Source organism: Rhodnius prolixus, unplaced genomic scaffold, assembly GCF_049639745.1.
Source record: "Rhodnius prolixus isolate KJV_2025 unplaced genomic scaffold, Rpr scaffold_11, whole genome shotgun sequence".
Lineage (NCBI taxonomy): Eukaryota > Metazoa > Arthropoda > Insecta > Hemiptera > Reduviidae > Rhodnius > Rhodnius prolixus.
In genome coordinates, this window is record NW_027411625.1 from 8,383,473 (window position 1) to 8,410,695 (window position 27,223).

Consider the following 27,223-nt stretch of genomic DNA (forward strand, 5'->3'; position numbering starts at 1 on the left):
GCATTATTTCAAACATGCTGACTTACACAAAACTAGCGACTACTTACTCGCCCAAGATAATTTTTCACTGGAAATGAAAATTAAAAACCACTTCCATTTAAACTATCAAAAGTTGCTCGCACGAAATTATTTTATTCATTTACAAGAACTTCGTATGAAATTAAAAACCTATTTACAAGAATTTGTAAGCTGAGTCTTATTCTTGCTGTATTTTTCACAAAAAATCTTCAATTTCCTTTACTCTGTAGGAAAAAGTACTAAGTAAGTGAAACGTGACGGAGTTTGAAACGTTCATTCAACTAGATTAGGTTACTTTGCTACAGCTCGCATTGATTAGCCCCCAGCTGTTTAATAAAGTAGTCTCGAACGGTCTTAAGAGATGGGTTCCCACTCAAAGTGAACCACAGGCCACATCCTAAACAGTTTCTAAGGCAACAAGCTTCGAGATAAAAACGAGTTACAGAAAATCAGTCCAATAGGTTTAGAAATAGCTTGATCAACTTTTCAGAAGATTGAATGAGATCATTGAAAAATAGGAAGCCCCCGCAAGAGTATCAAGTGATTTTTCGATAGAACAACTCGACTAAACTTAGATAAAAAGAACCATGTTCTTTTTAATGAGTGAATGATGGCCTCCAGACAGATAAATTCGAACATCCTGAAGAAAGATTGTTCATCTTTATTAATTTAACTTACCCTCTTTTAAGAAATGGTAAGGATGGTCAGTTTTATAAGTCTAGAAAAGTCTTTATTAAAATTCATTACATAACTACATAACACACATAAAACTTAACAATACTGAACATTACAATTGGCAATACAAAGCCTCCTTTTTGGTGTGCCCGCTGACTTAATTTTGTTCTAACGCCATCTTCCACCTTCGTCCATCTTAAAAATCTCCTAGTGTGATGTGTTCTACTGTTTTTTATGTGTAACGCCTTCGAGCAACAATAGTAGACCACTCTCACTTTGTAAAATCTAAGAATGGACTTTTTTTTTACAAAATTCATTTCATAAATTAAAAACTACGTCTACATCAACGTCTTGTACCTTGACCACACTAAACAAGTTTGGCAGTTCGCGTCCAACATTATGTGTAAAGTTTTAACATATCTGACGAAAGTAACTAGACATCACTCATCCAGGCCCAGTTGTGTTAACGCAGTTTCTAATGTTTTTTATTGTACTTTAAAGATGTCTCTTGAAGAAGGTAAAGACAATGTTTGCAGAAAAGTTGAGGAAGGATATAAAAACAACCATTTTAAGGCCATGAGCCAAGAGTCTAACAAGTCTTTTTTTATGTTGGTATCCATCAACTGAAACAATTCGCTTCTCAAAAAAAGGGCTTTTTATCAAAAGTAGTATTCTTCAAATTGGTCCCCAGAAACACGAAGTTTTTCAGATAAATTAATTTTGATTAAAAGATAAATTTATGCATACAATAAATGCTAGCACGAACGGTTTTATATTCCCTCTTCAAGTAATTCCCTTTCTTGTCGTAGTTCTTCGATAATATATTGTTTCACTGTTCATACTAGTTTCTAGACCGGCATAAAAAACCACCGTTTACATTTTGCTTCAAATGTTTTTCAGTATAAGTGCCGAAATTTTCAAATTATCTTAAGGGGTACTAAAGTTAGAGCTTTCAACAATAAAATATTATACAAAAATTCTTTCATAATAAATATAATATATATACGATATGTGCGTGTGTATTTATATCTGTAAATATTGTATATATATATATACAGACACACACAAATCCGACAATCAAGTTCCTTGTTGAGAAATCTTCACTGTCACACGATGGCATTACTTGCCTTACAAGATTATAAAAAAATATATAAATAATAGAAAAAAATTAATAATATTCAGCATAATAAAAGTTTAATTAGTTCAAGTCCAAATGTGTTATTTGGTAGATGGGAGGTTTACAAAGGTACAAAACTATTTACAGAGATATTTACAAGCAAGTGCACTCTGCACTCCTATTTACAGTATTTTCTTAGCCTTAACACACCGACAGACTAGTGAGCTTTCTTCCTCGCTTTCTTTATAGAAAAACTTACAGTCTCAAACTTACAGCATAAAAATAAATACATTGGTATTCACTTGTGATCGCGCTTAAGGTGATCACAAATCCGTTGGATCGGCAACTTGACGCGCAACTGCTCGTTAAAACAAGTTTATTTATGATTCTATGTAAAAACTTAATGAATAAAAAGTGGACGATTCTCAATTTTTAGAAAGATGCTGCACTATAGTTTCGCTTCGCCGAAGTTAGTTACACTTTCTAACGCAAAAAGTGTTATACGCCAAGACAGCTAAGTCGGAAAAATGTAAAAGAATTCTAATGCCATAAAGTCCTTTAATTTTTATTCTCTCAGACTGAGATCGGTGTGTCGAGCGAAAATTGGCAAGTGTGCATTGTCGTAGCCTGTTGAGATATAGTTCTTAGCCACTAATCTAGATCTCTTTTTTACTTTCCTGCAGCATGATGACTAACCGGGTCTATAGGCAATTAATGTGCTGACCAAGTGCACCAGTATTTACCTGGACATGGCTCAACATTTTTCTGACATAGAAACAATACGCGCTTTAAAGTCATATATTGATGTCTGTAAACATTAGAAAAAATGATGAGTTCAAGTCCATGGAAAGTCTAATTAGAAAGAAACACAGACTTTTTTTTAACACCTCAGAAATTAAATAAATGTATTTGCTAAATACTGGCTGGTTTAAATTAGAACCCTCTATTAATCGATTAAATAGTAGATCCATGAGTTGCCGTACCATCGACAAAGGGGTGATAACTTGACGACAAATTTAATTTAAGAAAGTGATGCGCTTCATACATCAGAATTAATATATTAATAAAATTCATAATAAACTAAATATTGCACTTTTTTAACAATACCACAGGCAAGAATGTTAGAGAGCACTGAGCAAGGCCCCAGTTGGAACCTTACCTCACACCCTTAGATACACTGTACACTGAACAATGAGATTAAAACTCATTCGATTTTTGTAGATGTTTCTGTTTAACCTATTATATTATTAACCTTAAAATATTAAGGTTTTAAAAAAACAGAAATATATTTCATCACTTCTCAGAATATACAATCACAATTTATAATAATCACTATCATTTATAATAATATTAATAATAACAATAACAATACAGTCAATGTAAAAGAGCCTGTGCAACAAGGCTTCGAGATTCATCAAGAATTATGCATTTCCTTTAAGCAGTTCTTTTAAAAGAACACTTATTAATGATATGTTTCAGTAGTTTCGAGACCTCTGTGACTGCAAGGCACAAGCAAGTTCAACCTATTTTCTCATATACAATTATTAGTTCTAACATACATTTTCTTCAAACCTGGATGTTTTACTAAAACGGAAATACTGGTAGATTTATATCAGCTACAGTGTAGGAGAAGTGAGACTTACCACTTCCCCTAGCTCTCCACCTCTCTCGGGAAGTCAATATTGTCTAATAAATACATGCTACCGACTAACCGCAAGATCTACAGATATGTGTGAATGCAAAGTTTAGAAAACAGTTGTGGGCCTCATTCCGAAAAAATCGCAAAAACCTGAAGTTGTTTTAGTTGGTTAGTCTTGCCAAAAGGTATGTCTCTCTAACGGCAAGTAAACTAAAAATTAAATTTCAACTTACTGTAACCTACTATTTCCAGCGAACTAAAAATATATATTTCTTAAAGGTGAAATTTATTAGTCAAAAGAAAATACAGAGGGTGTTATAGGCTGGAAAGCCATTTGGACCAGGAAGACCTAGCGAAGACCTTTAATTTACCGTTCTGGCGTCAGCGGCTATTTGATAGAAGAACAAATTTTAACTAGAAAAAGCAAACTGCACCAACACCTAATCGAATATTTGAATTATGAGCTTCTAACGCCTTAGTTCTCAGAGCAGACCTGCCACTCCCGGATTACTCTCTTCCACACTACAGCCCAATTTTTACGAGGTACAAAATGTACAAACTCGAACAAAGTGAAAGCAAGATGCTTAGATATTTTTGATAAGGTAGATTGGTGGCATTGAAAGGGCTTGAAAATTTTGTTTGTGGAAATAGAATTAAACTTATAATTAGTAACTACAACATACTCCAGGAAACCTCTGAATTCATAGTAAACCTACTCCATTAAACTGTGGATTGTTGAAAAATATCGCAAGTTTCAAAACAGTTTTTTGTTCACACCTCACCACATATATTTAGAAAAAAATCCGAGTTTGAAGAATAATACAGGAGATTAAAACAACATAAATACACCTGCCAGTGCCGATCTCCAGAGATAGCCCGCAGAGCTAGGCTACTAGAAAGCACCCTCTGCAGAAGGGCCTGTATGGCCATCTCTGTCTGCAGTCACTTGACGACTTTCAACATCACTTAACAATTTCATTATATTTGGCACGAACATGATTGCTTTGGTTATGATTCTTTATTCTAGTTAAATTCTAAAATACATTATCACTTTTGAATTTCGTTTCTTTATCTAAATAGCACCGAAAATTTGATAACATTTTAAACTTTTATCTTAAACAACAAATTGGAAGACAAAATACCTTGATTCACAGACAAAACATTGCCTAAGAAAACCGTGGAGTGCTATTTTTGATGTAATATCTGGAGACCCAAGTGTGCAGAATATAAGCAGTCTTTCTACGGTACTATTGAAAACAGCTGTTCTGAGAAGTAAATTAAAATCGGAAATTGTATAGCTCAGCAACTAGTTTAGACAGGCGCGATCGAGATACATTTGTGCTGAGGAAATTTTGCCGACAGAAACTTTTCAAAACCTCAAAAGTCGTGTTTCTATTAATCTACAACGATGAGGGAACCAAGGACTAGAATGTTGGGTAGTCATTCCCCAAGAAATCAAGTCTAATATTTAATGCTGATGATTTGGGTAAGGATTTTCGATTAGTATATCCGGAAAAGAACGTAGGTGACATAATTTTCTACAGCGTCTGGCAAGACCAGAATTCAGCACAGAAGTAGCATTTATAGTGTTTCTCTCAAAACTCCACTTTCCTAAAGCTCTAGAAAAAGGAGGACTGAAGGCTTCATTATATGAGTTCATCAGTTTTACCTTTAAGAGCTAGGAGAGAACAGAATCAGTATGCTACATATAGAAGTAGAGAGAAGGGAAGACAGTATTAACCGGAGGTCAGCGTGCCCGTTTCGCCAGTATTAGGTTTATCGTTCAGTAGAAGTATACTCTCAAGAAAACGCTTGGGAGGTATAGAGATCAGGGCTTTATAAGTAGAGCCAATTTTTGGATGGGCAGAGTTCGAGTTAGACAAAACTCTTTACGCTTAAGACTCGCACCGGCTAGGTAGTTCTGTAGTGATGATAATAATAATGTACACCAAGAAGTAGGACAAGGAGCACAGTTTGAGCTGGCATACAGTGAAAAAAACAATTAACGTTTAAGTAGCTGAATGCCAGTCTTGCGAGAGGCCAGCTGTTTAGCAGCTCCGAGGAGTAAAGCGATGTTTGGGAGAGTAAGTCCTTAACGCTCAATAAAAAGCACTGTTCTTCGTTACAAGAAACATGTTTTCGTCTCTCTGTATTTTGAATTAAATTGAATTTTAGTCAGAAATATTTGTTTTGTGGATTTGTGAACATATAACAAATAATTATTAGTGTGTGACTTTTTCGAAAACGGAAAACAGACGATAGCGCCAACATGCTTCCTAACTTACTGCTTATGCGACTAACAATTGTTTATTGCATACCAAAATCACACACATATAAAAATGTAAAGTAAACAAATAATAATAATTTCATTTAAGAAAATTATTAAGATGACTTAGTAACTAGGTTGCATACTTGGGCCATCCTACAATCGAAGTAAATACTTATTTCTAGAGGACTGTCGCCTGAGGCGCCAGACGGCGCTGGATCACAGATATAAGGCACTATTACCATTTATCACAATGAATTTCACAAAAATTTTGTTTTTTTACAACAAAAAAAGAGTCTAATTAAAAGTGTGTTTTTTTTTACTGATGAAATTATTTGGCATTTCTGTGAGTTATCTTGGAGATTGGAAGACTGGTTCGCTGGCCAACAGTGCTGCTCCTGAAAGCAAACATTTCACCATTAGTAATCGCTACCATATGTCACACACAATTCTATTACATCACAAAAATGCTATAAGTTAACTAAAATGGCATTGTTTTAGTCAGCTCTCATTCCTCTTATAATCTGTAATAAAGACATAGAGCGATAGCCAAGAACTTACAGCATGACAATTGAAAAGATCAATTCTGCTGACCTACCTAGAGACAGGCATCGGCAGTCGCGATCCAAACCGCCTAACCGAGGCCCCCTTGTTTTGTTGCAAATTGACTAATGGACAGTTATTATTATTCTGTAAAAAAAATAGATACATTTTAATTAAGATGACAGTTAAGTGTTTCTTTACATAATTATTAAATTTTTGCTATAATTACGGCTGATAAAACAATTCAGGCTAAGCAATATGAGGAAAGCAGCTTCAAGCTTCGTCTTTTGCGCTCGACTTGCGTGGTGCAGCTGACTCTTAGAGACAACTTGCAATTGAATAGTCAAAAATCAGGATACCAGCAAATACTGACGCATCACAGATAAGTTAAAGACCTCCGGAGGAGATGCTGCTTCTGAGCAACATCTTCCAATCGAAGTCCAATGAAATCTCTATAAGAAGCACTGGTTTCAGTGACATCAGACTGTCCTAAAAGAATTTTCCTTTTCAAATTTGTGTGGACAGAAACAATGTACAACACTGTCTGTCCTTTTTGGTTATACTGTTCACAATCACACCCCTACCAAACTATACTAAAACCCTATTAAACGCGGTTATGCAATCCTATTCAAAAAATAGATAACCCTCTATAAATGCATCCATAATTACTTTTATTAGTTAACTTACCACTATTGTGTAATCAACATTATTAGTTATATCGATGTTTTTCTCACACACAGCTTTTACGTAATTTATTTCCTTAGTTGGCAATGATGTTCCTAAAAAAAAAAAAAAAGTTCAATCATTTATATGAAATTTAAATAACCGATAGTAGATAAGCCTTTAGAGCTCTTAGCATTCTCTTCGTTACCCCATCCTGCTTAGGGTGGAATCTGCCAGCTTTCCTTCCCTTATAGGTTCAGTCCGTACATACAATCCATCAAATCTATCCTAGCCAAACATTTCCATTAAGGTCCAAACAATCAGAAAAATACTGACCCGTAGAGGATGTTTATGTGTACGTAATTCTGGTGAATTCTAGCTAACCTCATCACACTACGTATACAGATTACTTTGTATTACGCGACTGACAGTTCAATGAAGGGCGAAGTCGTATCCAATGGAATATATAGATGAAGCCATCAGGGATTTTTCGTTGAGATTTTTTTGCTCACATAGAGACACTCATAGAAACTTAAAAAAAAGTCTAAAAACAATGTAACCCAAAAATGTTCCGTTGTGGATTCCATTTCTTAAAGTTTAACACGTTCGTAACACATGCCCCTTTTATGAGAAGTATGAGAAAGTAAAAACGAAATCTAGCGAGATGAAAACACGTTTTTCATGACAGTATACGGTTTGTACCTTCTCTGCTGGTGAGGCGCTGGCCTGCCACAACATTGCTGCTCTCCGCTGGCAAACCCGCTGTCGGCTGGTGAGAGGTGTTCAGCGTCCCATCGCTAGTAGTGATCCTGCCTTTTCCAAACATACTTAAATTCGCTGAAAAAATTGAAAAAATCTGTTGTGATCACTAGCACGACTGTCTCCGACTACAATTTTTAAAGTTCCCACTTCTCAATGAAACACCAATTAAAAAAAAAAAAAATACACATTTTTGAACTTAAAACATGCATTTAAAATTAAATTATGTACAACTTGTTTCAAGTGTAGAGTTAAATACTAACGCTTCCTGCCGAGGGTGTTGGAAAGTAGGTTGGAGGTAGAAGCTCGACAGACGTTTTGCAACGAGGACTCGTTTCGCTGTTGCAGGTTGGAGGTGGATGCTCGACAGGTGTTCTGTAGCGAAGATTCGGACTGTTGCTGTAAGTTGTAGAGCGAAGCGGCCCGCATCCTGCTCAGTCTTGGACTGCCTCTCTTCTCTACCGCTGCAACATCAGTACACTCATACATTACTCTTACACTACTCTCTTTAAAGTAATAGTCCAAAGTTTACTTACAAAGTTTTCGTGAGACCTGGTTCTTTGGAGACGCAGAATTTAAAGTCGTCATATCTGAGCAGCTCAGCCTGGACCGGTGAAAATTAAAATTTATTAAATGCAGAAAACAAATTATTGAGCAGCTGAATTGATAAAGAGACAAGTATCTACTAAATATCCTATAATATCTACAAAAGAGTGCAGCTTTAGAAACAATTCATGGAAATTTCCAAGAACAAAGTGACTACATCAACTGTAGAACGGGTTTGCAACAAAGATAGCCAAGAAATTTGCAGCGGAATCCACCTTTTCCAGATTGCTGAATTAGTGGGAAAACGAGCAAGTAATTTCGAAGGAGAAGTTATAGCACTAATACTTCTCAATAAATTGGGAGATTTAAATTGGAACAAAACAGTAATTTTAAAGTTGATACTGCAGCATACGCAAAAATACTCAAGCATTTAAAGGTAACATGAAAAATAAATAAATAAAAATGGATAATGGAAGAATACTAGCTTACTCATCATTATCTAGCGTGAATGTTTGATTGAGGTCACCGTCAGCACTGCAGTTAGAATCGAGAAGTGTGAATGTTCGGTTTAGTTCATTGTCCAAATTAAAATCAATCTGAGATTGCCTTCTGTTTGAGTCGTCCTTCAAGGGTGACGATGCAACCACATTCTTCTTTGCCAAAACTAGGCTGAAGTTGAGGTCATTGCCCGGCGAACCTAAAGACAAAGAGACTGTAATACCTAAATATTATATTAATTAATTACTTTTTAATGATTCTCGCCTCGAGAACCCACCAAGTTTGTTTAAAGTATCCGATGTAAACTGGAAAGTGCTGGGTAAGTTCTTGTTCCAGTCATCTGCAACACTAAAACAGAACACTTTTTTACAGACTATATATAGTACTTCAGAAATGCAATTAAGGTTTTGTTTCTTCACAGAACAGATGTCAAAAAAATGTTAGAAGTAAAAGTGGTACAATTCAAAATTAGTAGCGGAAAGAACTAACCTACTTTTTTGGGTATTTTGCGCTCCTATAGGCATAACACAACCCACGTAGGGGCTTCAGAAGGAGATAATCTGTAATCTGTAAGTTAATTAGAGTTAACTAGGAGGGGCACCCTTTCCGAACGTAAGGCCCTTAAAAATTATATGAGGGTACTCATTTTAACAGTTATGCAAATGATCCCATATTTATTACAAAAGCACATCATAGGGGCACATTCTTCCCCTAGACAAGTTCAAGTTTAATTCAACCGGTTCTAATGGATGCCCTGACACTACAACTTCGTAAAATGTCCGCTTTGCCTTGGAATTCATCAGAAGCAACGTTGTTGTTATTTAAAATGGAACAGTGGTGACATTCTCAAGAGGAAATTGAGAATCATCAAATAACATGGATAGCAAATGTTGCCATATACTCCCTCCTATGATTACCTTGGTATACTTAAAGCCACCTCCACAGAACGTGATTTAGAGGATAATGTGGCAATATCGCAGGCTACGACCATGGCTTCTGGAAATATCGACCAATTGTTGTGTGCCCTAGTTCCATGGTATCGTAAGGCAATTGAAATGGGCAGCGATTATATGGAGGAATATTATTTTACTTCCATATTTTTCAACCCAAAGTTCAGGAAACAAAAGACTAGATAAAAAATAAGTCAGGAAAATATTGTGCATGACTTTTGGAATGAGTCTCCTAAAGCGAAATGCATTGTAATACTGAGATATGTGAGAATAGGTTGTAAAGATGACGGTTGTTTGAGTTTAAATAGCCACAGCAACCTCGAAGGTTGCAGAACTATGCAGGCGATTCTGTATTAGCCTGGAGTACGCAAACCCTCCCAAGGGATACTTACCTACCCACAATTCTAATTACACCTTCAGAAAAAACCTACCTTTCTTCTAGGAGAAGGGAGCACGGTTGGGCTTCTCCAGTCTTTTTATCTAGAAAACAAAACAAATATGATGTGATACCACACACCTCTCTAAGGAATGTACAAAAATTATTTTAACCAAGTAGTACTTACCTTTTTCACGGTCCGTCTTCTGCAAGAACCTGAGCAGGTCGGTGTGATTTTCATTCTCTGGATATTTTAAGAACTCTAGGCCGCTATCATCAACATCTTCAAGCCTGTAACAAATGTATAGAGTAATAACAATAAGTCAGCTAAGTCAGTTTTACATTAATAAGTCAGTTTTGATATTGCTTACAATTAAAAACTGTACCACTAAAATTAAGTATAATTTCCCCAATATGAGCAAATAAATAGACTGTTCCTTTTACTTGATACAAATATGTTAGCCTTACGAAATTGTAATCCCCTATCATCAAAATAAATTTAACACCTACAAATTTAGGTTGGAATATTGACCTTTTTCTAATAAAGATATCTGCATAAAATTATATAATACATATAAGTATTAAGTAAGTATCCTGTATTTGTTAGAAACAAATCAGCTGACATCAAATGAATGCTGGCTTTGTGGGAGTTGAATTTATTTGGATATGAGTTTTATTAAATTGAATAGCAGCAGTTTCCGCTTTAAAAAATTGCAGTATATAACATCTTACGGGCATATCAATTCATTGGCAGCAAGTTACTTACAAATATAACTGCTTAAATAGCTTTCACATAGTCGAATATCTTAAAGCTTCAAAAGTGCTACTACTTATCTTTAAAATGGGTAGATACTTCTGTAAATATTATCCCCTCTTCAAACATTGTGTGTTAAAATTACTTCAGTCATTAAATTTTGAAGTAAAATTATTTCAGGAATTGTAAATTACACGTAAAAAACCAGTCAACTGTAGAAGTCACTGACTAACTGACGTTGGTTTCAGAAACTGAATAGTAGTCATATGGTCTTACAAAAGAAGACTAGTTCAAGACAAACATCATATATCCTTACTCGAGCATATTTTTAATAAGCAACCATTTCCAATAAGATAATTCTCAGCCACAAATAATACATCCGACTCGAGAACTATAAATGAAGCAATCGATGGCACTGAACACATTCTAAGGTCCAAATTTAGATCCATACAACTGCCATTGTTTAAGTATGGGATACCCTATCTTTACGGAAGAACATTTACTAGCTGCACAAAATAAAACAAATAAACTGCACAAATAAAACTGGCGTGTAAGATGTTTTTATTGCAAACGCAATAAATGTTATCAGATAAGAATTCAACAACTGGCAGAAAAAGGGCATGAAACAGTCAATCTCAATGGGCTATATTATGGCCACTAATATGAATAATTTATTTATAATTAAAAACAGTCATCTTGTTTTATACACACTGACATCATATTAAGCGTTTCAGAAAAAAGAATTCATGCTGTTGCAGTTTCGTATCTGTGGATTAAACGCTGGTGTACAACTAATTATACCCAGTTATACTTCAAAAATAAATAGAGACCCAATACAACATATTGCCACCTTCTCTTATAAATTTCACCAGTGAATGTAACACTTTCAATAACAGAGTAGGTACTTACAAAGTTTGTTTACTGAATAGATCTTCTAATCCATCCGATTCCATTTGTCCAGATTCTAACACCAATGACTTCTGCCCAGGCTACTGATTCAGAACCAGAACAGACCTCCACCGTTAGACACAACAGTGTTGTCAAATAGGTTTTATTTAAAAAATAATTTCATGTAGTAATATGTGCGTTAATAAGAGCAAACGATTACAATTGATGATGAGCATTGTAGTAAGGTTTATGTCATGTGTTATGTTTATGTACTATGTGTGTGTGATTGACAGAAATAGACAGCTCAGCACAACGAACTATCTAATAAGCCCCCTTCCTGAAGAATTAATATTGTTCTTTTTAACTTTTCTAAAAAGAAGGATTGCGATTGCTTCCAGCATTGAAAGCCCTTTTTCAAACAAAAAAATTAGGCCTTTTCAGTACAAAAAAGTGGTTTAAGGAAATTAAATCACCCCCAAATTTTATATAGTTCATTTATTAAAAATTGTAAGTATATTCTTAAAGACTTAAAAATTCAAGATGTTTGTATCGTTATGAAAGATAAGAAATTTGCTAAATTTAAATGTAAACCCTTTAATAATGATAAATTACTTATATGCACAATGTGTAATATAAAGCAATAGCAAAATGTCAATCACTCCATTGCGATTTTTAGTCTTGAAATATTTCAGATAAGCATTTGGGAAACATTAGCTTTAATGGATTCTGTAGCTAAAGGCTGAAGAATGCGATTTGCTCCAATATTCCTTGGCTCCACACTACTTGCCACTGGAAACCGTAAAGGACTTAGCGATGGAAGAAAAGGTGCCATTACAGAACGAGAGGTTTTAGATGAAACGGTGCCAAAGTCCAAGTTGTTGATGTGAAAAAAAAAAGCCTCACTAATATAAAGTAATAGTTTATTTTTCTAAGCGGGCTTAGGTGCTCTAGTTTGTGTTCTTATCATCATTTTCTTTCAAACACCTTTTCATCAATTCTTTTAACCCCCAACCCTAATGTAGCCACATCGTCGGATCCCAAACACGCTAACTCTTTTTGCAGCGCGCTTTCTACTAAAGTGGTATCTTACTTTCACATAGACCTTAAAGACATTTTCTGCAATAAAAGTTATAAAGTTCAATTATTAAACAACTCACAGGACCACATAACGTGTGTTTCGTGTGAAAACAGAGATCGAAAATGAGCACTATTGAAATACTTTTTCACACGGCAAGTACAAAAAAGTTAGCATTCAAAGAGACAAAAAAAATCTGTATTGTAGTAAGCGAAAGCCGTTTTCATCAGAATATCTTTAGTACACAGCGAGTCTCCTGACAAAAAATCTTGCAGAATTTGCCATACTGGACGCGACAAGTGTGTAGGACACAGTAAGAATATGTGCTGACAGCGCTATCTGCAGCTGTGTTCTAAGCGATGGCCCGGAGTTATATTTGACACTTGACAGTTGAATACGTCAGTTAAAACGAAGACCATAGCGTTCTGTCTCAGTAGGAGGTTCGCTTACCCAGGTATCTCAGTTAATTAAATTATTTTATTAAATTCATAAATTATTTTCATTATCATTATATTTTATGATCATTATTTTATGAGAAGTTTTATTTCATTGGTAACAGTGCAGATCATAAGTAGGAGTAGATTAGATAAGGCGCCACAAAATTCGCTACGATTTTCCGGAACCTTTATTCCGCACAACCCTATTATTTTGTTTAAATTCGATCATCGTTTTCTCAAACCACGTATATCACATACTTATAAATTCTATGTTTAAATGGCAATTTAAAAAAATAAAGAAAAAAAGTAAACTGAAACTGGAGATTTGTTTGCCGAAAGCCGACATATGTACATACAAATATTAGCATGTCCATAGGAATCAAGCAAACCCTACACAATACTGTGAGGTTCAATTTAAAACTTGCTTGGCAATTTTTGTTTATGCCAAGAACGAATAAACAGCTGTTAGAATGAAGTAGGCCAAATCAAAAATTTTAAGAAGAGGTTATTGCGCTAGATTCCATGCGGATTTCCCGGGTTTAAGTCTTGCTCTCAGCTCGTAGCGTTTCTCTTTATTCAAGTCTTTTCGTTCACTTTTGATGATCTTACAATTTGTTGACAGAATTGTGTGTAATGAGAGGACACTCTCTGAAGGCCAAAGTACTCTGCAAAAGACTCCGGGCGCCAATGATCTTAGATGTTGACGCGCTTTAAATTAGGGGGGGGATAAAAGAACCTATCGATAATTTTAACCTGCAGCGTATAATGTTCGTTTTGGCTATTCATAAATTATTTTAGATATTTGTATGAAAGTCAAATTATCAACTAATAGTTAATTTCTTCATTTTTCGCTTCTCAGAAGCACTTAACCACAATTCAGAAACTAAAATTATTTTCAATGAAAATTCAGTATAAACCCCCCTCTCTGGATTTGCGTTTGCATTCTGTAAAGTTACATTTCCAATGCAGCAGTAAGAGAAAGCTTTTATTTGAGCCTTTATTTATTTTTTATTTTGAATTTAGGTTTTCTCCGGGAATACTTGTTACTCTTTTAGAAAGAAAGATGAAAAAAAGGTTAAATTAATTTTACTAGAAGCGTCATCTGCTATCAACGCTTTGTTATTACTCCACACTATCCATCCAACTTGTAAGGCGCCAGCTCCTCCTCTCTGTCCATCTACCACCTGTGTCTCATCGGCAATCTTAGCCTTCCTATTGGGACACATGATATGTACAAACCAGCGTACGTATTTCTCCTCTGACTTTTCTTCAGCTTTTGTACTCCCAGATTGTCTCATATAGTATGTGTCGACTGGTCATCCCATCAGTCTTTCTAAATCAGTATTCTCTGACTGGTTTTTATGTATTTTATATTTAAACATTTTTGTTTTCTGGACACTTCTTTATTGTTGAAAAAGCCCTTTCAGGCCGCATTGAACATCTGTCTTCAGTACTTATCCTTTCTAGAATCTCCATCGCTATTCAAAACTGCTTTTGATCCATACAGCTACCCTTCCAGTTAAAACAAAGTAACAGACCTAGTCTAAGACCAAAATATCCAATTCCGAATCTGAGCAACTTAACAATAGTAGTCATCAAGCATCGAAGTCAAATAGAAAAAGCACTTCCACCGTCAACCTATTCCGACCAAAGATCCTGTACCCAACCTCTTCACAAACAATAGGGTGTCCTATGATCTTAAAACTAGAGAACATTGTTCCACCCAACTCGCTAACTTTCTTATTCTCCAAGATAATCACCTCATTTTCCAGGATATTCAAATTATAAATAAAGTATCGGCCGTTGTTAGCCAATATTGACAGATAAACGGCAAATACTACGAGAGAATACTTAAAAGAAGTGACATTGACGTTGACTAGGCTAAAGCTGTTCTATTGCTGTATGTTGTTAGTGATCAAAATTACTTCACACCACTATGCAGATTTTTTTTTAACTTGCAATCATATGCTGGCGTTAATCGTCATTTACAACCAATGTTTTACTAAAAAATCTTTTAACTGACTATCAAAAATTTTGTCGAAAAACTAGTTGCCAGTCTGTTAAGTTAGATATTCCACCATATGTTAAAAACAAAACAAGGTATCAGTTCCAGGAACTTTAATGTTTTTTTCTCCTTCTATTTTTTATAATATATATTCTTAGTTCTTCAAATATTTCTTTTTTAAAAAGGAACACACTTCGTGTACTGTTTGCTACCTAAACGAGTACCACTAGTTTTGCATATTTGAATAATACATGAGTAACAGTTTCCCAGTAAAAGTTATTTTAAATGGTATCTCTATTTGAAGAATCTACTTCAATTTAAATATTCGATTTCAAACTTTAATGGGGAGTAGCCGTGACTTCTGGATCTCAGTGCAAAAATAGTACCCTACCACACCTACCACCATGTCCGCTTCCTTTGAGGAAATTTTAACGTTGAAGAAAATTTATAACTTTTAATGATTAAGGTAAGACAAAGTCATTAGCTATGTTTTAGGGTAGCTGTAACATGGATCTAGGATGACTCTAGTATTCCACGACAGTAGCATTGTACAGATCAAACACGTTTATAACATTTGAAGTAGGTTAGAGTTGTTTTATCCCAGTGGTCAGTTAGAGCAGTAAATTCTGGGATAAAGAGAAGATTATTTTAGAGTTTCAGTCCTAATTGAAGCTAAAATTTAAGAATGAGTGGTCATTTTTGTACCTTTGCAATTAAGAAAACTTGAGAATTTTTTATCTTTGATACGTTCTGTTTGGAAACAATTCAGAATTGTGATACGGTGAAGATGACCTGTCCTTGAGCGAGGGCAACTCTTTGTGTTAATCCGTTACCTAGTTAGTACATTTCTACTGCCAAAACTGGAGAGTAGTACAACACGAGTTAGGTAACACAGTAAGTAAATCCACTTCTTTGTAAATACTGATGGTTTTTAATTTAACATATGTGTGGTTTTATTTGATTGGGCGAAGTTGTATGACGTATTATGATGAGAAGTGACGCTGCTCATTCCGCTTATCTAACTCACACAACGCATCAGTTCTGGAAATAGGAATAACAGCGCGAATTAAATTAAACTGGCAACCATTATTCATTCAAATGATCATAGCATCCATTAAGTATAAATTTCCTGCTTAAGACATATCCATTATTCCAAATTTTTCTAATAACAAAACATATGGTGCCAACACTCTTGTTGAGTCACGCCAAGGAGAGATGGAAAAAGGTTTGGTTTCTTCCTCAAAGAAAGAAAATTATTTCGGACGCCACGTAGTCAAAGATATCTGAAGAAAAGATAATCTTGACAAGTTTCGAAATTAACTCCAAGGATGTCTAAGGAAGGATCACTTTGCGGTAGGAAAGGAAATACCTCTGCGGGTTAACGGAATTGGTTAAGTAAGATGAAAGCAAAAATTAAAAAACCTGTTAGAAAAACTAAAATATAAAAGCTGTATTTAAACTGAAAATATCGTCATAGAAGAAACAAAAGAAGATAACGAAAAGAAACAAAATAAAAGAAAGACCTTTAATCTAATTTCTTTTTTCTATAATTCGCATTTACAGACAAAATTAGTTCAAGTTACGCAAGAACATAATAATCAAGTATGAAAAGTGACTGTCTTACTTAAAGTAGAAGTATGTGTACACCTGTACCCATGGCCAAACTGTAGACCGAAATTTTGTACTTTAAACAGCTGAACTGGCCAAGCTGGGAGTCGAAATAGAGATATGAATCCCGTTGTTTATTGCAGTCCAATGGCAGTTAGAGGCTTCATAAGTGATAAAATATACATAGTCAAAAGGTACAGCCTATGCCATCTAGCGGATTTTTTGGTTACAACTTAAACAAACTGGGAAAATATCCTACAAAAGTGTTGTAATAAAAGTGCATTATAAAGGAAATCGATACATCCGTCTTTAGCTAAATTCAAAAAGTTACTAAGTTACTCAAAAAAGTACTAAATAAAGTTGAAAGTTTACTATACTCAAACTTGAAATTCCAGAAGTGCTTTTATGTTCTTTAATTACAGTAAGCTGTTTTGAAGGGTCACTTTAGAGACAAGCTTTTTAAGATAATAGTTCCATGATAATTCCTCGTAAAACAAATTTTACCTGAAATACATTTCAATTGAAAGTGATAAACATTTAGGAGGGTAAATAGCTAACGAAGTTTAAAGAAAAACGTTGGAGCCAATTTCGAAAAAATCGTAAAAACTTGAAATTGACGTTATTAAAGTAAATTCTGACAGACCGATTTCGACTAGAACTTTCTTTTGAGGAAGATCTGAGCTACTGCCAACTTTTCTAGTTACGTTGTGTCTCTTTTACTGTTGTAAGTAAGAAACATATCTCCAAATTAAGATGTCTGAGAAATAGAATCTGAGAGGATTTATGGGAGGATATGTTCTTCTTCAATTCCTGGTAGATCCCCAGGTGTGTAAATCTTCGTTAAATGATATCACTGACAGTCACGGGCTTCAACTTCTTTCGGTACCAAGTGGAGACTGTTGGCATCGTGTTGACTTCACCGTGGTAGGATGTTTTACGTAATTTCCGGAATGTTTTTTTTCATCGGAAGCCTTAACCGTGATCTTCGCCTAGTTTGGTACTTTTAGTTCAAACATTTTTTTCGGAAAAGGACTGCTATGGGGTGATGTAAGGCTCCCTTCTTTTCAGAGAATTGTGATTGTTTAAAGGTTCTTAGACGTCTTTTTTCAAAAATGTGGTTTATTGCTGCTAATCTAATATTGTAATGAAGCAAGCTAAGAAATTGCTGCTAGTATCGATATTATTTTAATGCTGGGAGTAAAGAGGTTCAGTGGCTAAATGATTCAACTGGATTTATTTTTGAAATTATGTAGTTTTTGCTTTATTTTATTTATTTATTTTTTGCAGATAAGTTAGAGTTCGACATGGAGACACTATCTGAAAATCTGAGCGGCCCGAGTCGAGCTTCGCAGCCTACTGACCGCCTAGAGAACACACTCTTCTCCAAGGTGCTGGTCATCTATACAGGTGGCACCATCGGCATGCTCAGTGACCCAGACAAAGGTAATATAATCAAGCATTTGTGTATATGAAAGATTAGAAATTATTTTCTTTCAGTGTATCAGCGTAATTGTGAAACATCTATCGCAGACAGATTAAACTTTTAAAAAAAGAAGAAAGTAATGCTTATATTTTCAGGCAGCATTAAGTAAAGCTAACAAATTAGTGACGTGGAGGGAGGCGACTGGAAAACATACGTCGCTATTAATTTCTTAACCATTAAATAAAGTCAGACCAGAAATCGAACCCAGTTCCACTATACTCTTAACTTTGAGGGCAAATTTTAACATATAGACTACATAAGATCTTAGTCCCAATCAGCCAAGCGGAGGTATCATTTCATGGCTTTTCCGGTTTTTAGATAATTTATTTTAGTATTGAAATTTTTCACAAAAAAGTAGCAACATATTATTTTGACATCCTATCGCTTTAGGTATTTTTCTGAAAACATTGATCTTATTGAGATTCTTAGGGGAGCTATGACGACGTCATCTTCTATCCACATTTTCGAGCCTATATAAAATTGAATGAGTAAAAGTTCAAAATTTGAAAGAAGTTGGAAAATTGAAAAGAGAGTAACAAAATAATGTGTGTTCGTTGGTTGCAGGTTTGGTGCCGGTGAAGAAGAAACTCAAGGAGACGTTATCACAAAATCCACTGACCCATGACAGGGAGTTTGCCCAGCTATACCTGAGTCAAGAGTATAACCAACGCTACTTTGTACTGCCGTAAGTGATTCAACTTTCTTGTGCTGAGTGTTCGTAGACAGAACAAGTAAAAACGTTACATTTCAGAGAGGGGGGGTACTTTCTGAGTAGTTCACAGAATTATAGTTGAAGGGATGCAACGAACTTGGCGATTAAAGTCGGAGTAAAGGATTAGTTTGCCAATCTGTTACTTTCTGTATAATGATAGACCTAAAACGATCTATGGTGTTTTATTTATTTTTTTTAGGACTTAAGGCGCGTCAACATCTGAGGTTATTGGTGCCCGGAGCGTTTTTCAGTGCACTGCTGGCCTCTAAACAGTGTTCTCTCGTTAAAGGCAAAACTGTCAATCGCCGAACAGTGAGTGTAAGAAGCCCCTAGAAAGAGAAAAATCTAAGGGTCAGCAGCTGGATTTGAACCCGGATCCTTTGCCTAGGAATCCTGTGATCGTAGATTAGATCCTCCAAGAATTACAGACTCCTGAATATTTTCTTGGTGTTTATAAGAAGATTCCACCTTGAAAACCAAAAACATTTACAACTAATTTAACTTTTTTTTTTTTTTTTTTTTGACCGAACTAATCCTTTTTTGCAGCAAATCTAATGCTTGGTTCTAGCAAATTAATATTCAAACAAATTGATAATTGATTAACCTTTCAACCACTGAGCTGCTGCGTTTTCTCAGTTGATGATAAATTTTTTAGATGGATCGAAGGAAAGAGTCGTATTCTGTACGAAATCTATGAATACGAAGAACTGCTAGATTCGTCTAACATGTCGTTCGACAACTGGCGCCAGATAGCTATGGATATTTATGTAAGCGTAATCTGCTGTTACCTTTCACATTTAATTTCTCTTACTAAACTAGATCGTATCAATTTTTAGAAAGAATCTAGAAAAACCATTATAACTATTATAATGGACATGTGTGTTCAATATGTATCATAATAAACAAAAAATCGCTCTAAGTTGAAACATATTTCGATTAAGTTAATTCAGGGGATCCGACTCTGACTTGCAAATTAAAAGTTGTACTAGAACTGTAGTAGGATACATTTAGAACATTAATAACATATTCACAAGCGATAATAAAAAAATATTGTACTTTTTTATTAAAACAATTTTTTTTATATATCCTATTAATATTTCTAAAGTAAATGAAAAGTGCAGATTACCATCTGTTGCAGAGTAACTACAATAATTACGAGGGGTTCGTGGTGCTGCATGGCACCGACACTATGGCGTACACAGCGTCAGCTCTCTCTTTCATGTTGGAGAATCTCGGCAAAACTGTGATTGTCACTGGTTCGCAGGTAACTACAGTAATAATTATGTTCAGTGCACTGATGATGTATTTACTTGTCAAATTATACATGTCACAACATGAAGTGAAATAAAGATTATTTCCCCAGTTTGCCAATACCTATTGGAAATGTGTCATACACTTTCTGTGTCAACCGTCAGCATGTTAACGCAAAGAGCAAAAACAAAGATGTTCATACTCATTACATATAAAGCTTCACAAAAAAACTGTCAGAGTGCAGCTGACTAAATAAATATATCTACCGTACTATTTATTTGATATAGTAATCTGCAGCTGCAGTAAATGTTGTGCGATGGTCCGTAAAGAGAATATACAAGCGAATGATAAATTGTAGATCCCAATCTTTCAAGTGATCAGCGACGGCCGAGACAACTTCATCTCTTCGCTAATCTTGGCTGGACATTACACAATTCCCGAAGTGGCTGTCTTCTTTAACCATAAGTTATTCCGTGGCAACAGAGTCACCAAGACCAGCGCCGACAATTTCAACGCCTTCGATTCCCATAACATGATTCCTCTGGCTACAGTCGGTGTAGCGATTGAAGGTAAGCTACTATGATTTTCGCTGGAGAGCACTCATAACATTGCTAATAAGTATTAATAATTAATTTCTTGCGATATATTTAATGTATCAATTTCATTTTTTTAATTATTTTTTTACTATTTCTTCTTAGCTCTTTTCTTTTCGCTTGTCCTATTTAGAATAGGTTTTTATTTTCTTTTCCTTCAATTATGTGTAAGAATTACGATTTGTTAAACGTTCCAAATTCATTTTTCACCGAAATTCGTATTTTGACGACCTTAATTTTCGTGTTCCCATAAACGAAGTTTTTATGTATAAACTTAAGTACTAATTCTAAGGTTAAAGCTAAAATACGCTTGCAGAAATAACTTAAGTTAGGATTTAACAGGGGGGGTTCCCTTAAGACTTCCTTATTTTGTAATTCATTTCGTCTTATTCTTTTTTGTTCTGTTTTTTATGGCAACTTATTATTTGCATCTGAAATTCGTATATAACTGAGTTGTAAATAATTTATTCATACTATGTTTCATTTGGATGAATCTCACAGAGCTAACGATGCGTTTTTTAAATTTATGTGCTTTTTTTTATGTTCTTGCTGGTAAATTTATAGTTCTGTTAAACTCATTTTTACTGATCTATAATTACATAAGTAAGTTCTTATTTAAAGTGTTATTTTATAAATAATTTCGCTTTTAAGATTTTTGGTACTTTTTTTTTTTTAAGTTATCATGTTTTTTGGATCTATTACTTTGTTTAATCGACGACTTTTTTTTTTATCAATGAGGGAGACTAATGGAAAATAAATAAATAAATAAAAAACGTTGATAGAGTCTAATATAATATGTTCGTCTTAATAAATTTGTAAGCCTTTGTGATTTTTTCAAATAAAAATTGCCAATTCTATTTTTTCGTTATTCATTCGTATTCATTTCATTTTATTAATAATTCTGGGTTTTAGTTAACGAAAATATTATCTTAAGGCCGGACGCTATTGCCAAATTTCAAGTGAACACCACGCTAAATCCAAATGTTGCTATTCTGCGGCTGTTCCCCAATATTTCTTTGGATGTGGTGAGTACTAACTTGCTGAGGAATAGCTTTTGTAGTTGGGAGAAAAACCTAACTTTTATTGTCCTACTTATCCGTATTGTCTTCATTTTGCAGATAAAAACCTTCTTCAGCTATCCAATTGAAGGAGTTGTAATCCAATCGTATGGGGCAGGCAATATGCCCACCAACCGTAACGGCTTTTTCGCTTTGCTTTCTGAAGCTTCCGCACGAGGAGTGATCATAATCAACTGCACCCAGTGCCTCAAAGGGTCTGTGCACTGTCTATACGAGACCTCTAAGGTGCTGTTTAATTATTACTGATATTCCTAACAATATACTAGTACTTCGCTCGAATTTAATTAACTATGCATGAAAATATAAGTGGAAAGGTTCTCCCTAAAGTATTGTAATATACGTCATTTTATTTAATTGTTCTATTTTGAAAGAGCAATATAAATCTCCAGGCCAACGCCTCTAGTGCTTTAATCTTCTGGAAAGCCAGTGTTGAGAAAGAAGGCAACTTGTATGATTTGTGAGGAATCGAGAAATTTCGTTCGTGTAGCGGGGTTTTAATTGATTTACAAGAAGAATGAGAGAGGACCTTAATGGAAAGTTAAAGTAGAATCAAAGATAGGAGATTGGTTACTTTCCGAAGGCGTCTAGATTGGAATGATTGAATATGGATGTTGGGAATTGGATTGCTAGAAACTCGCTCATATGTTATATGTTCATAACGGTTGAATGCCCGCTGATATTTTACGAGAATACATTTTTTATTTTTCAATAAGCTTACGAGAATTGTTCAAGCATAGAAACAAGTTTTTGACATTTAGTTATTTTCCGTCTCTTAAGCCTGGTATGTATTAATAGCAAACTCTCTTAGCCGAATAGATTGTGGTACCATGGAAGAGGATAGGAAAGGGTGACGCGGCTGATTCTGAAGTATATGTATTTATATTTAGTGTTGTTGATTTCAATTTCTCTTGTGAGCCAAGTTACCAAGGATGTTTTGTAAAATGGAGAAGAAGCTGTACGTACCATGACTCGGAGGTTGCGAGTCTGTGGATCATATTTCTAAATCAGTATGAACTGCGGAAATTGTAGCATGAATGGGTGTGAATTATTCAACAGATTGTTTCTCTAGTTGTTTGTAGAAGCGGGTGTGCTTTCTGGACACGACATGACCGCGGAGGCTGCTCTCACCAAGATGTCCTACGTACTGAGCAAGACTGACTGGAGCCTTCAAAAGAAGAAACAGGTACCTTCCAATGTTTTATTGGGTTAGTGCAATGTGACTATACCGAGCCTCTGTTGAGAATTAGTCTAATATCTCAATCCACACTTGCAGGCCATGATGAGAAGTATCCGAGGCGAGTTGACACAGCCACCTGATCCAGAGCGTGAGTATAACAGCCTCTTGCAGAATATCTCTCAGTTCCTGAATCTTACTCATCCAATAGAAGTACAAGGATTACAGTCGGCTATATCGCATGTCTTACTGTCATCTTCTATTTTTCACAATGATTTAAATAGATTAGTCAAGTTATGCGACTCGGTAGGTATCCAGATATTAGATATCTTCTACGCAGTGAAATTAACAAAGCTTTTTTTACTTTCCTTTTACAGGTAAATTATTTATCCGGAATTGACACATTATTTTCCAGCTTAAAAGACTTTTCCGAAAGTTGCTCATACGAGTTTACTTGTTAAATCTTAGTGTACTAAATACACACTGAAGGCCTAACACTTTTATTTGAAAAAATTTTCCCTGGGATTTTTTTTTTTTTGAGGTGTCAGCAGGGAAGCACAACCATAAGCAGGCCACTAAAGTGTTACTTTAAACAATATACGGTTCTGAAGACCTATATGATATTAAGGTAGAGTTAAAACATAGATAGCTTTAATGAAGCTATCTATTTGAAGAAAGTTGGCTATAAGTGCACTGCGTGTGTGTACAATGATTCTTAATGGGTTTTCTATAAATTTAAGGTACTAAGTACCTGCTTACCGGAGAAACTATCATCAAATTTTATTCTGCAGTTGCTCATAGTTTTTTTTATGTTGCAATTGCAGGGCATCAACATACATGCAGTAAACTCAGACAACAGGTCTCTACTGCACCTCGCGGTAGGCGGCAGCCACATAGACGTCATCAAGTTTCTGCTGCTGAAGGGGTTGTCTGTACATACTAAAGATAGGTAACATTCAACTAGCAAAAATGTAGTACACAAGTGATTCTTAATTGGTCAAAAAATTAATTTTAAATTTGTTACAGTTATGGGCAGACAGCACTTACTGAAGCCATTCGCCATGAAAGACAAGACGTTGTGGAAATTTTAGTTGAAAACGGAGCGAATTTAGAACTAAACACGTTGGGCGACTTCCTGACTAGGTAAGCTGGCTCGCAACGAAACTACTTATAAAATCAAGATTCAGAAACAATTCCAAGTGTAAAAAAAATGTTTAGCCTTGATCTTTGTGGATTGCAGTGAGAGAAAGTCGCTGTTTGTTTAGATCTGTGGTTGTTATAGTCATTACAATATTTAATCACGCTGAATGGTTCTTTATGCTTATCTTTTAAATAGATGTGCAGCAAATGGCCATCTAAAAAGATTGCAGCTGTTTGAAATAGCTGGTGCAGATCTGAACACAAGGAATAAAAGCGGCAGAACTGCCCTGCATGAGGTAGGTAAAACAGGTGTTTACTAGCTTTTTGGCTCCATTCAATTTCAAACTCTGTATTCTTCGCCCTGTGTAAAGTAGAATACGTTAATACAAAATAACTATCCCAAAAAAATGCGTTCGAAAGAAAGGGAAAACTACCAGAAAACCAACTTCGTAAATACATTTATAATACTGAGGACCCAAATAATAAGTGAATTGTTTGGCAATAATGGGGCAACGAGTTTCTTTGGCGTCACCCAGTTTTTCGAATCTCGGTAGGAGCCTCCACGGTTTATTGGCCATTGGCAGCATCATCTCAAATCGGTACTTAGACGCTTGCATCATAAATCTACCGAATGTTGTCTGTTACACTGTAGTACGCGTCTTTTATCATTTGTGCACAAAAAATCACATGCCCTCTGAAGGCCTGTTTTTGTTGTGATCTCCCAGCGAAGAGTTTCGGTTTCAATCTAAGCCCTCAGACTTCCCCATTAATAGGATGGATGATGTTTGTGTACACGTAAGATAAAGCTAAATTAAGAAATTAAATTAATACTTAAGTGTTGAATTTTATATAAAAAACGCACATGATTTTGGTATTGGATTCGTTTCCCGGTCTAGGTCTTTGATTTTATAGAGTGGTTAATAAGAAAAATTTATAGTAAAATACGTTTGATATCGTCTCCATCCACGACACCCATTTTGGTGATTGGACGTATGATCCGCCTGAAAAAGTAAGCATTACTTTACTTTTATTTGCTTAATAGAAAAACACCAACTTTATAAGTGTTTGTTCCCTTAAGAAGGCCCAACCACATTTAATAGTAATAATAAGAGAAGGGATTAGCTGAGTAGTCAGCGAATACTGGATTCCATCTCGGAAATCACGTGTTTGCATCCAGCTGCTTCTTAGGAGTTTCTTACAGCTCACTCTCCGGTGATGGATATCTCTAACGAGAGTGCAATGAAAAAATGAAAATAATCATGGAACTAATATTAATCGTAATTTTGATAGGCTTGTCTGCACAACAAGGCTAAAATTGTCAGGTACCTGCTTAGCAAAGGGGCTAATAAGATGTGCGCAGACACGTTGGGAATAACACCACAGGATATCTCCACTAAATTGCAAGATCCAGAGATTCTCACTATGATGTCAGCAGACCATAACAATCACCGATCTGGTCCATAAGATTCTTCAGTTCTGCAGCTCTACTGCTGTTTGTGAATTAATTTACCGCCGATGAAGTCTAATGCTAAATTACCAAATATAGCCAGTTGGAAACTTGTATAGTCTGCATTGAATCAGAGTAATATAGATCTGAGGCGCTAATGTCCATGTTTTCGATACGTCATGTATATATTTATATATATAAGTATACACACATATATATATTTATATATATAAGTATACATACATTTAAAACGCACCAATCGCTAATAACTTTTTAGGAAAGCGGATGTTTTTTAACTTTTAGAATATGTTTTTATTGGTCTAGTTTTCATATTTTCCACCCCCGATGTTGTATCTTCATTTTTGGCGGAGGCTAAAAACCCTATTGAGGTTTCATAAGGACCACTGGTTTTGACAAAGTTTGTAAAAACTACATAAAAAATTGGAAAAAATGACGTTGACCCCGTTTCGATATCTCTAATATTTGTCGAGATATTTAAGATCAAATTTACTATTTTATCAACTCGTGAACGGTTTTCAATATTAATTTTCCACCACAAATACACGTTTTGGGAGGTCCTCTAACTGCGAAAATGTTATTTGTGACTCAAAAAACAAAAATAATAATAATTAAAGATTTTAAAAATGTAGTCTAATGTAATGGTTATGGATGAGTCAGAATAAATTTGTTTTATCATCAAATAAAAGCAACTAACACATCATTTTAATGTACCCCGTATGCAAGACTTCTTGACCTGTGATTGTGGTAAAAATGAAGATACAGCATCGGGGGTAAAAGATTTGAAAACTAGACAAAAAAAAAACATATACTTTACTTCGTGGGTTTTTTCGAAATTCCGTTTTCCTAAAAAGTTATTAGCGATTGGTGCGTTTTAAATGGATCACCCTGTATATTTATATATATGAAAGCTTTTTATTTTATTTTTTACCAGTTTTTTATTTTAGTACCACGAGAGTTTGTTAAATACCTTACTGATTTAGACTGTTAACACTATGTATATACCAAAAAATGTAACTAGATCTTTTAAAAAATGCCTAATGTAAACAGGTCTATAAAATAATACATTGAGCGTTTATTTATTTTTACTTTTTTGTATTACCTTCGAGGTCATAGCCATTATATCGTAGATATGTAATGAGTTCAAAAATATATTTGTAATAAAATATATGTTTTCATATGAACAATAATAATTAAAATGAGACAAAAGGGAACAAAGAAAAATTGAAAGGAGTTTTAAATACTAAACTCATTACAAATAGAAACAGCGTAATCTTTAAATGAGTATTCCAAGGATGTAATTTTATACATTATAACTAACTTGTAAATAAGAATAAAACAATAAATAACTTTAAGTTCATTGATTTAATTTGTTCACCTGTGTTTCAATTTGCGTACAGTCAATAAGAGCAAATATTAGTAGTATCTTTTTTTTTCTCTAGTATAATGTAAGAAACCTAGGCGTTAAACATGTTTATGTTAATATAAAAAACCTAATTAAAAACCTGC

At 34.8% G+C, this 27,223-nt stretch overlaps 2 protein-coding genes across 5 annotated transcripts; one reads left to right on the forward strand and one right to left on the reverse strand.

Moving 5' to 3' along the window:
* Window positions 1-726: 726 nt before the first annotated feature.
* Window positions 727-11,869, reverse strand: LOC141459446 (uncharacterized). The gene is made up of 11 exons (XM_074138552.1): window positions 11,714-11,869; window positions 10,238-10,341; window positions 10,106-10,154; window positions 9,002-9,072; window positions 8,716-8,923; window positions 8,217-8,284; window positions 7,944-8,144; window positions 7,624-7,758; window positions 6,946-7,037; window positions 6,314-6,405; window positions 727-6,113 (listed from the first exon to the last, which is right to left on the reverse strand). The coding sequence occupies exons 1-11, from the start codon at window positions 11,755-11,757 to the stop codon at window positions 6,047-6,049; spliced, it is 1,131 nt and encodes a 376-aa protein (XP_073994653.1). The 5' UTR covers window positions 11,758-11,869; the 3' UTR covers window positions 727-6,046.
* A 1,205-nt stretch (window positions 11,870-13,074) lies between these two features.
* Window positions 13,075-27,074, forward strand: LOC141459444 (L-asparaginase 1-like). 4 transcript variants are annotated; one of them, XM_074138547.1, is made up of 14 exons: window positions 13,076-13,221; window positions 18,105-18,260; window positions 18,865-18,985; window positions 19,668-19,779; window positions 20,151-20,276; window positions 20,622-20,832; window positions 21,769-21,881; window positions 21,975-22,160; window positions 23,005-23,118; window positions 23,209-23,415; window positions 23,934-24,058; window positions 24,136-24,252; window positions 24,446-24,545; window positions 25,540-27,074. In XM_074138547.1, exons 2-14 carry the CDS (start codon window positions 18,122-18,124, stop codon window positions 25,711-25,713), a joined length of 1,845 nt encoding a protein of 614 aa, XP_073994648.1. In that variant the 5' UTR covers window positions 13,076-13,221; window positions 18,105-18,121; the 3' UTR covers window positions 25,714-27,074. The 4 variants fall into 4 exon arrangements, with proteins under 4 accessions (XP_073994651.1, XP_073994648.1, XP_073994650.1 ...); XM_074138549.1 differs by lacking the exon at window positions 13,076-13,221 and adding an exon at window positions 15,575-15,675; XM_074138548.1 differs by lacking the exon at window positions 13,076-13,221 and adding an exon at window positions 15,978-16,103.
* Window positions 27,075-27,223: the final 149 nt, after the last annotated feature.

Excerpts from the sequence above, each read along its gene's own strand:
- LOC141459446 (XM_074138552.1), bottom strand. The coding sequence starts at position 11,757 with ATGGAATCGGATGGATTAGAAGATCTATTCAGTAAACAAACTTT. Across the intron at positions 9,073-10,105 it reads TCCCTTCTCCTAGAAGAAAG|TGTTGCAGATGACTGGAACA; the intron begins GTAGGTTTTTTC and ends GTTCTGTTTTAG. Across the intron at positions 6,114-6,313 it reads CTGCCGATGCCTGTCTCTAG|GAGCAGCACTGTTGGCCAGC; the intron begins GTAGGTCAGCAG and ends GTTTGCTTTCAG.
- LOC141459444 (XM_074138547.1), top strand. The coding sequence starts at position 18,122 with ATGGAGACACTATCTGAAAATCTGAGCGGCCCGAGTCGAGCTTCGCAG. Across the intron at positions 18,986-19,667 it reads CAACGCTACTTTGTACTGCC|ATGGATCGAAGGAAAGAGTC; the intron begins GTAAGTGATTCA and ends TAAATTTTTTAG. Across the intron at positions 22,161-23,004 it reads GTCTATACGAGACCTCTAAG|TTGTTTGTAGAAGCGGGTGT; the intron begins GTGCTGTTTAAT and ends TTGTTTCTCTAG.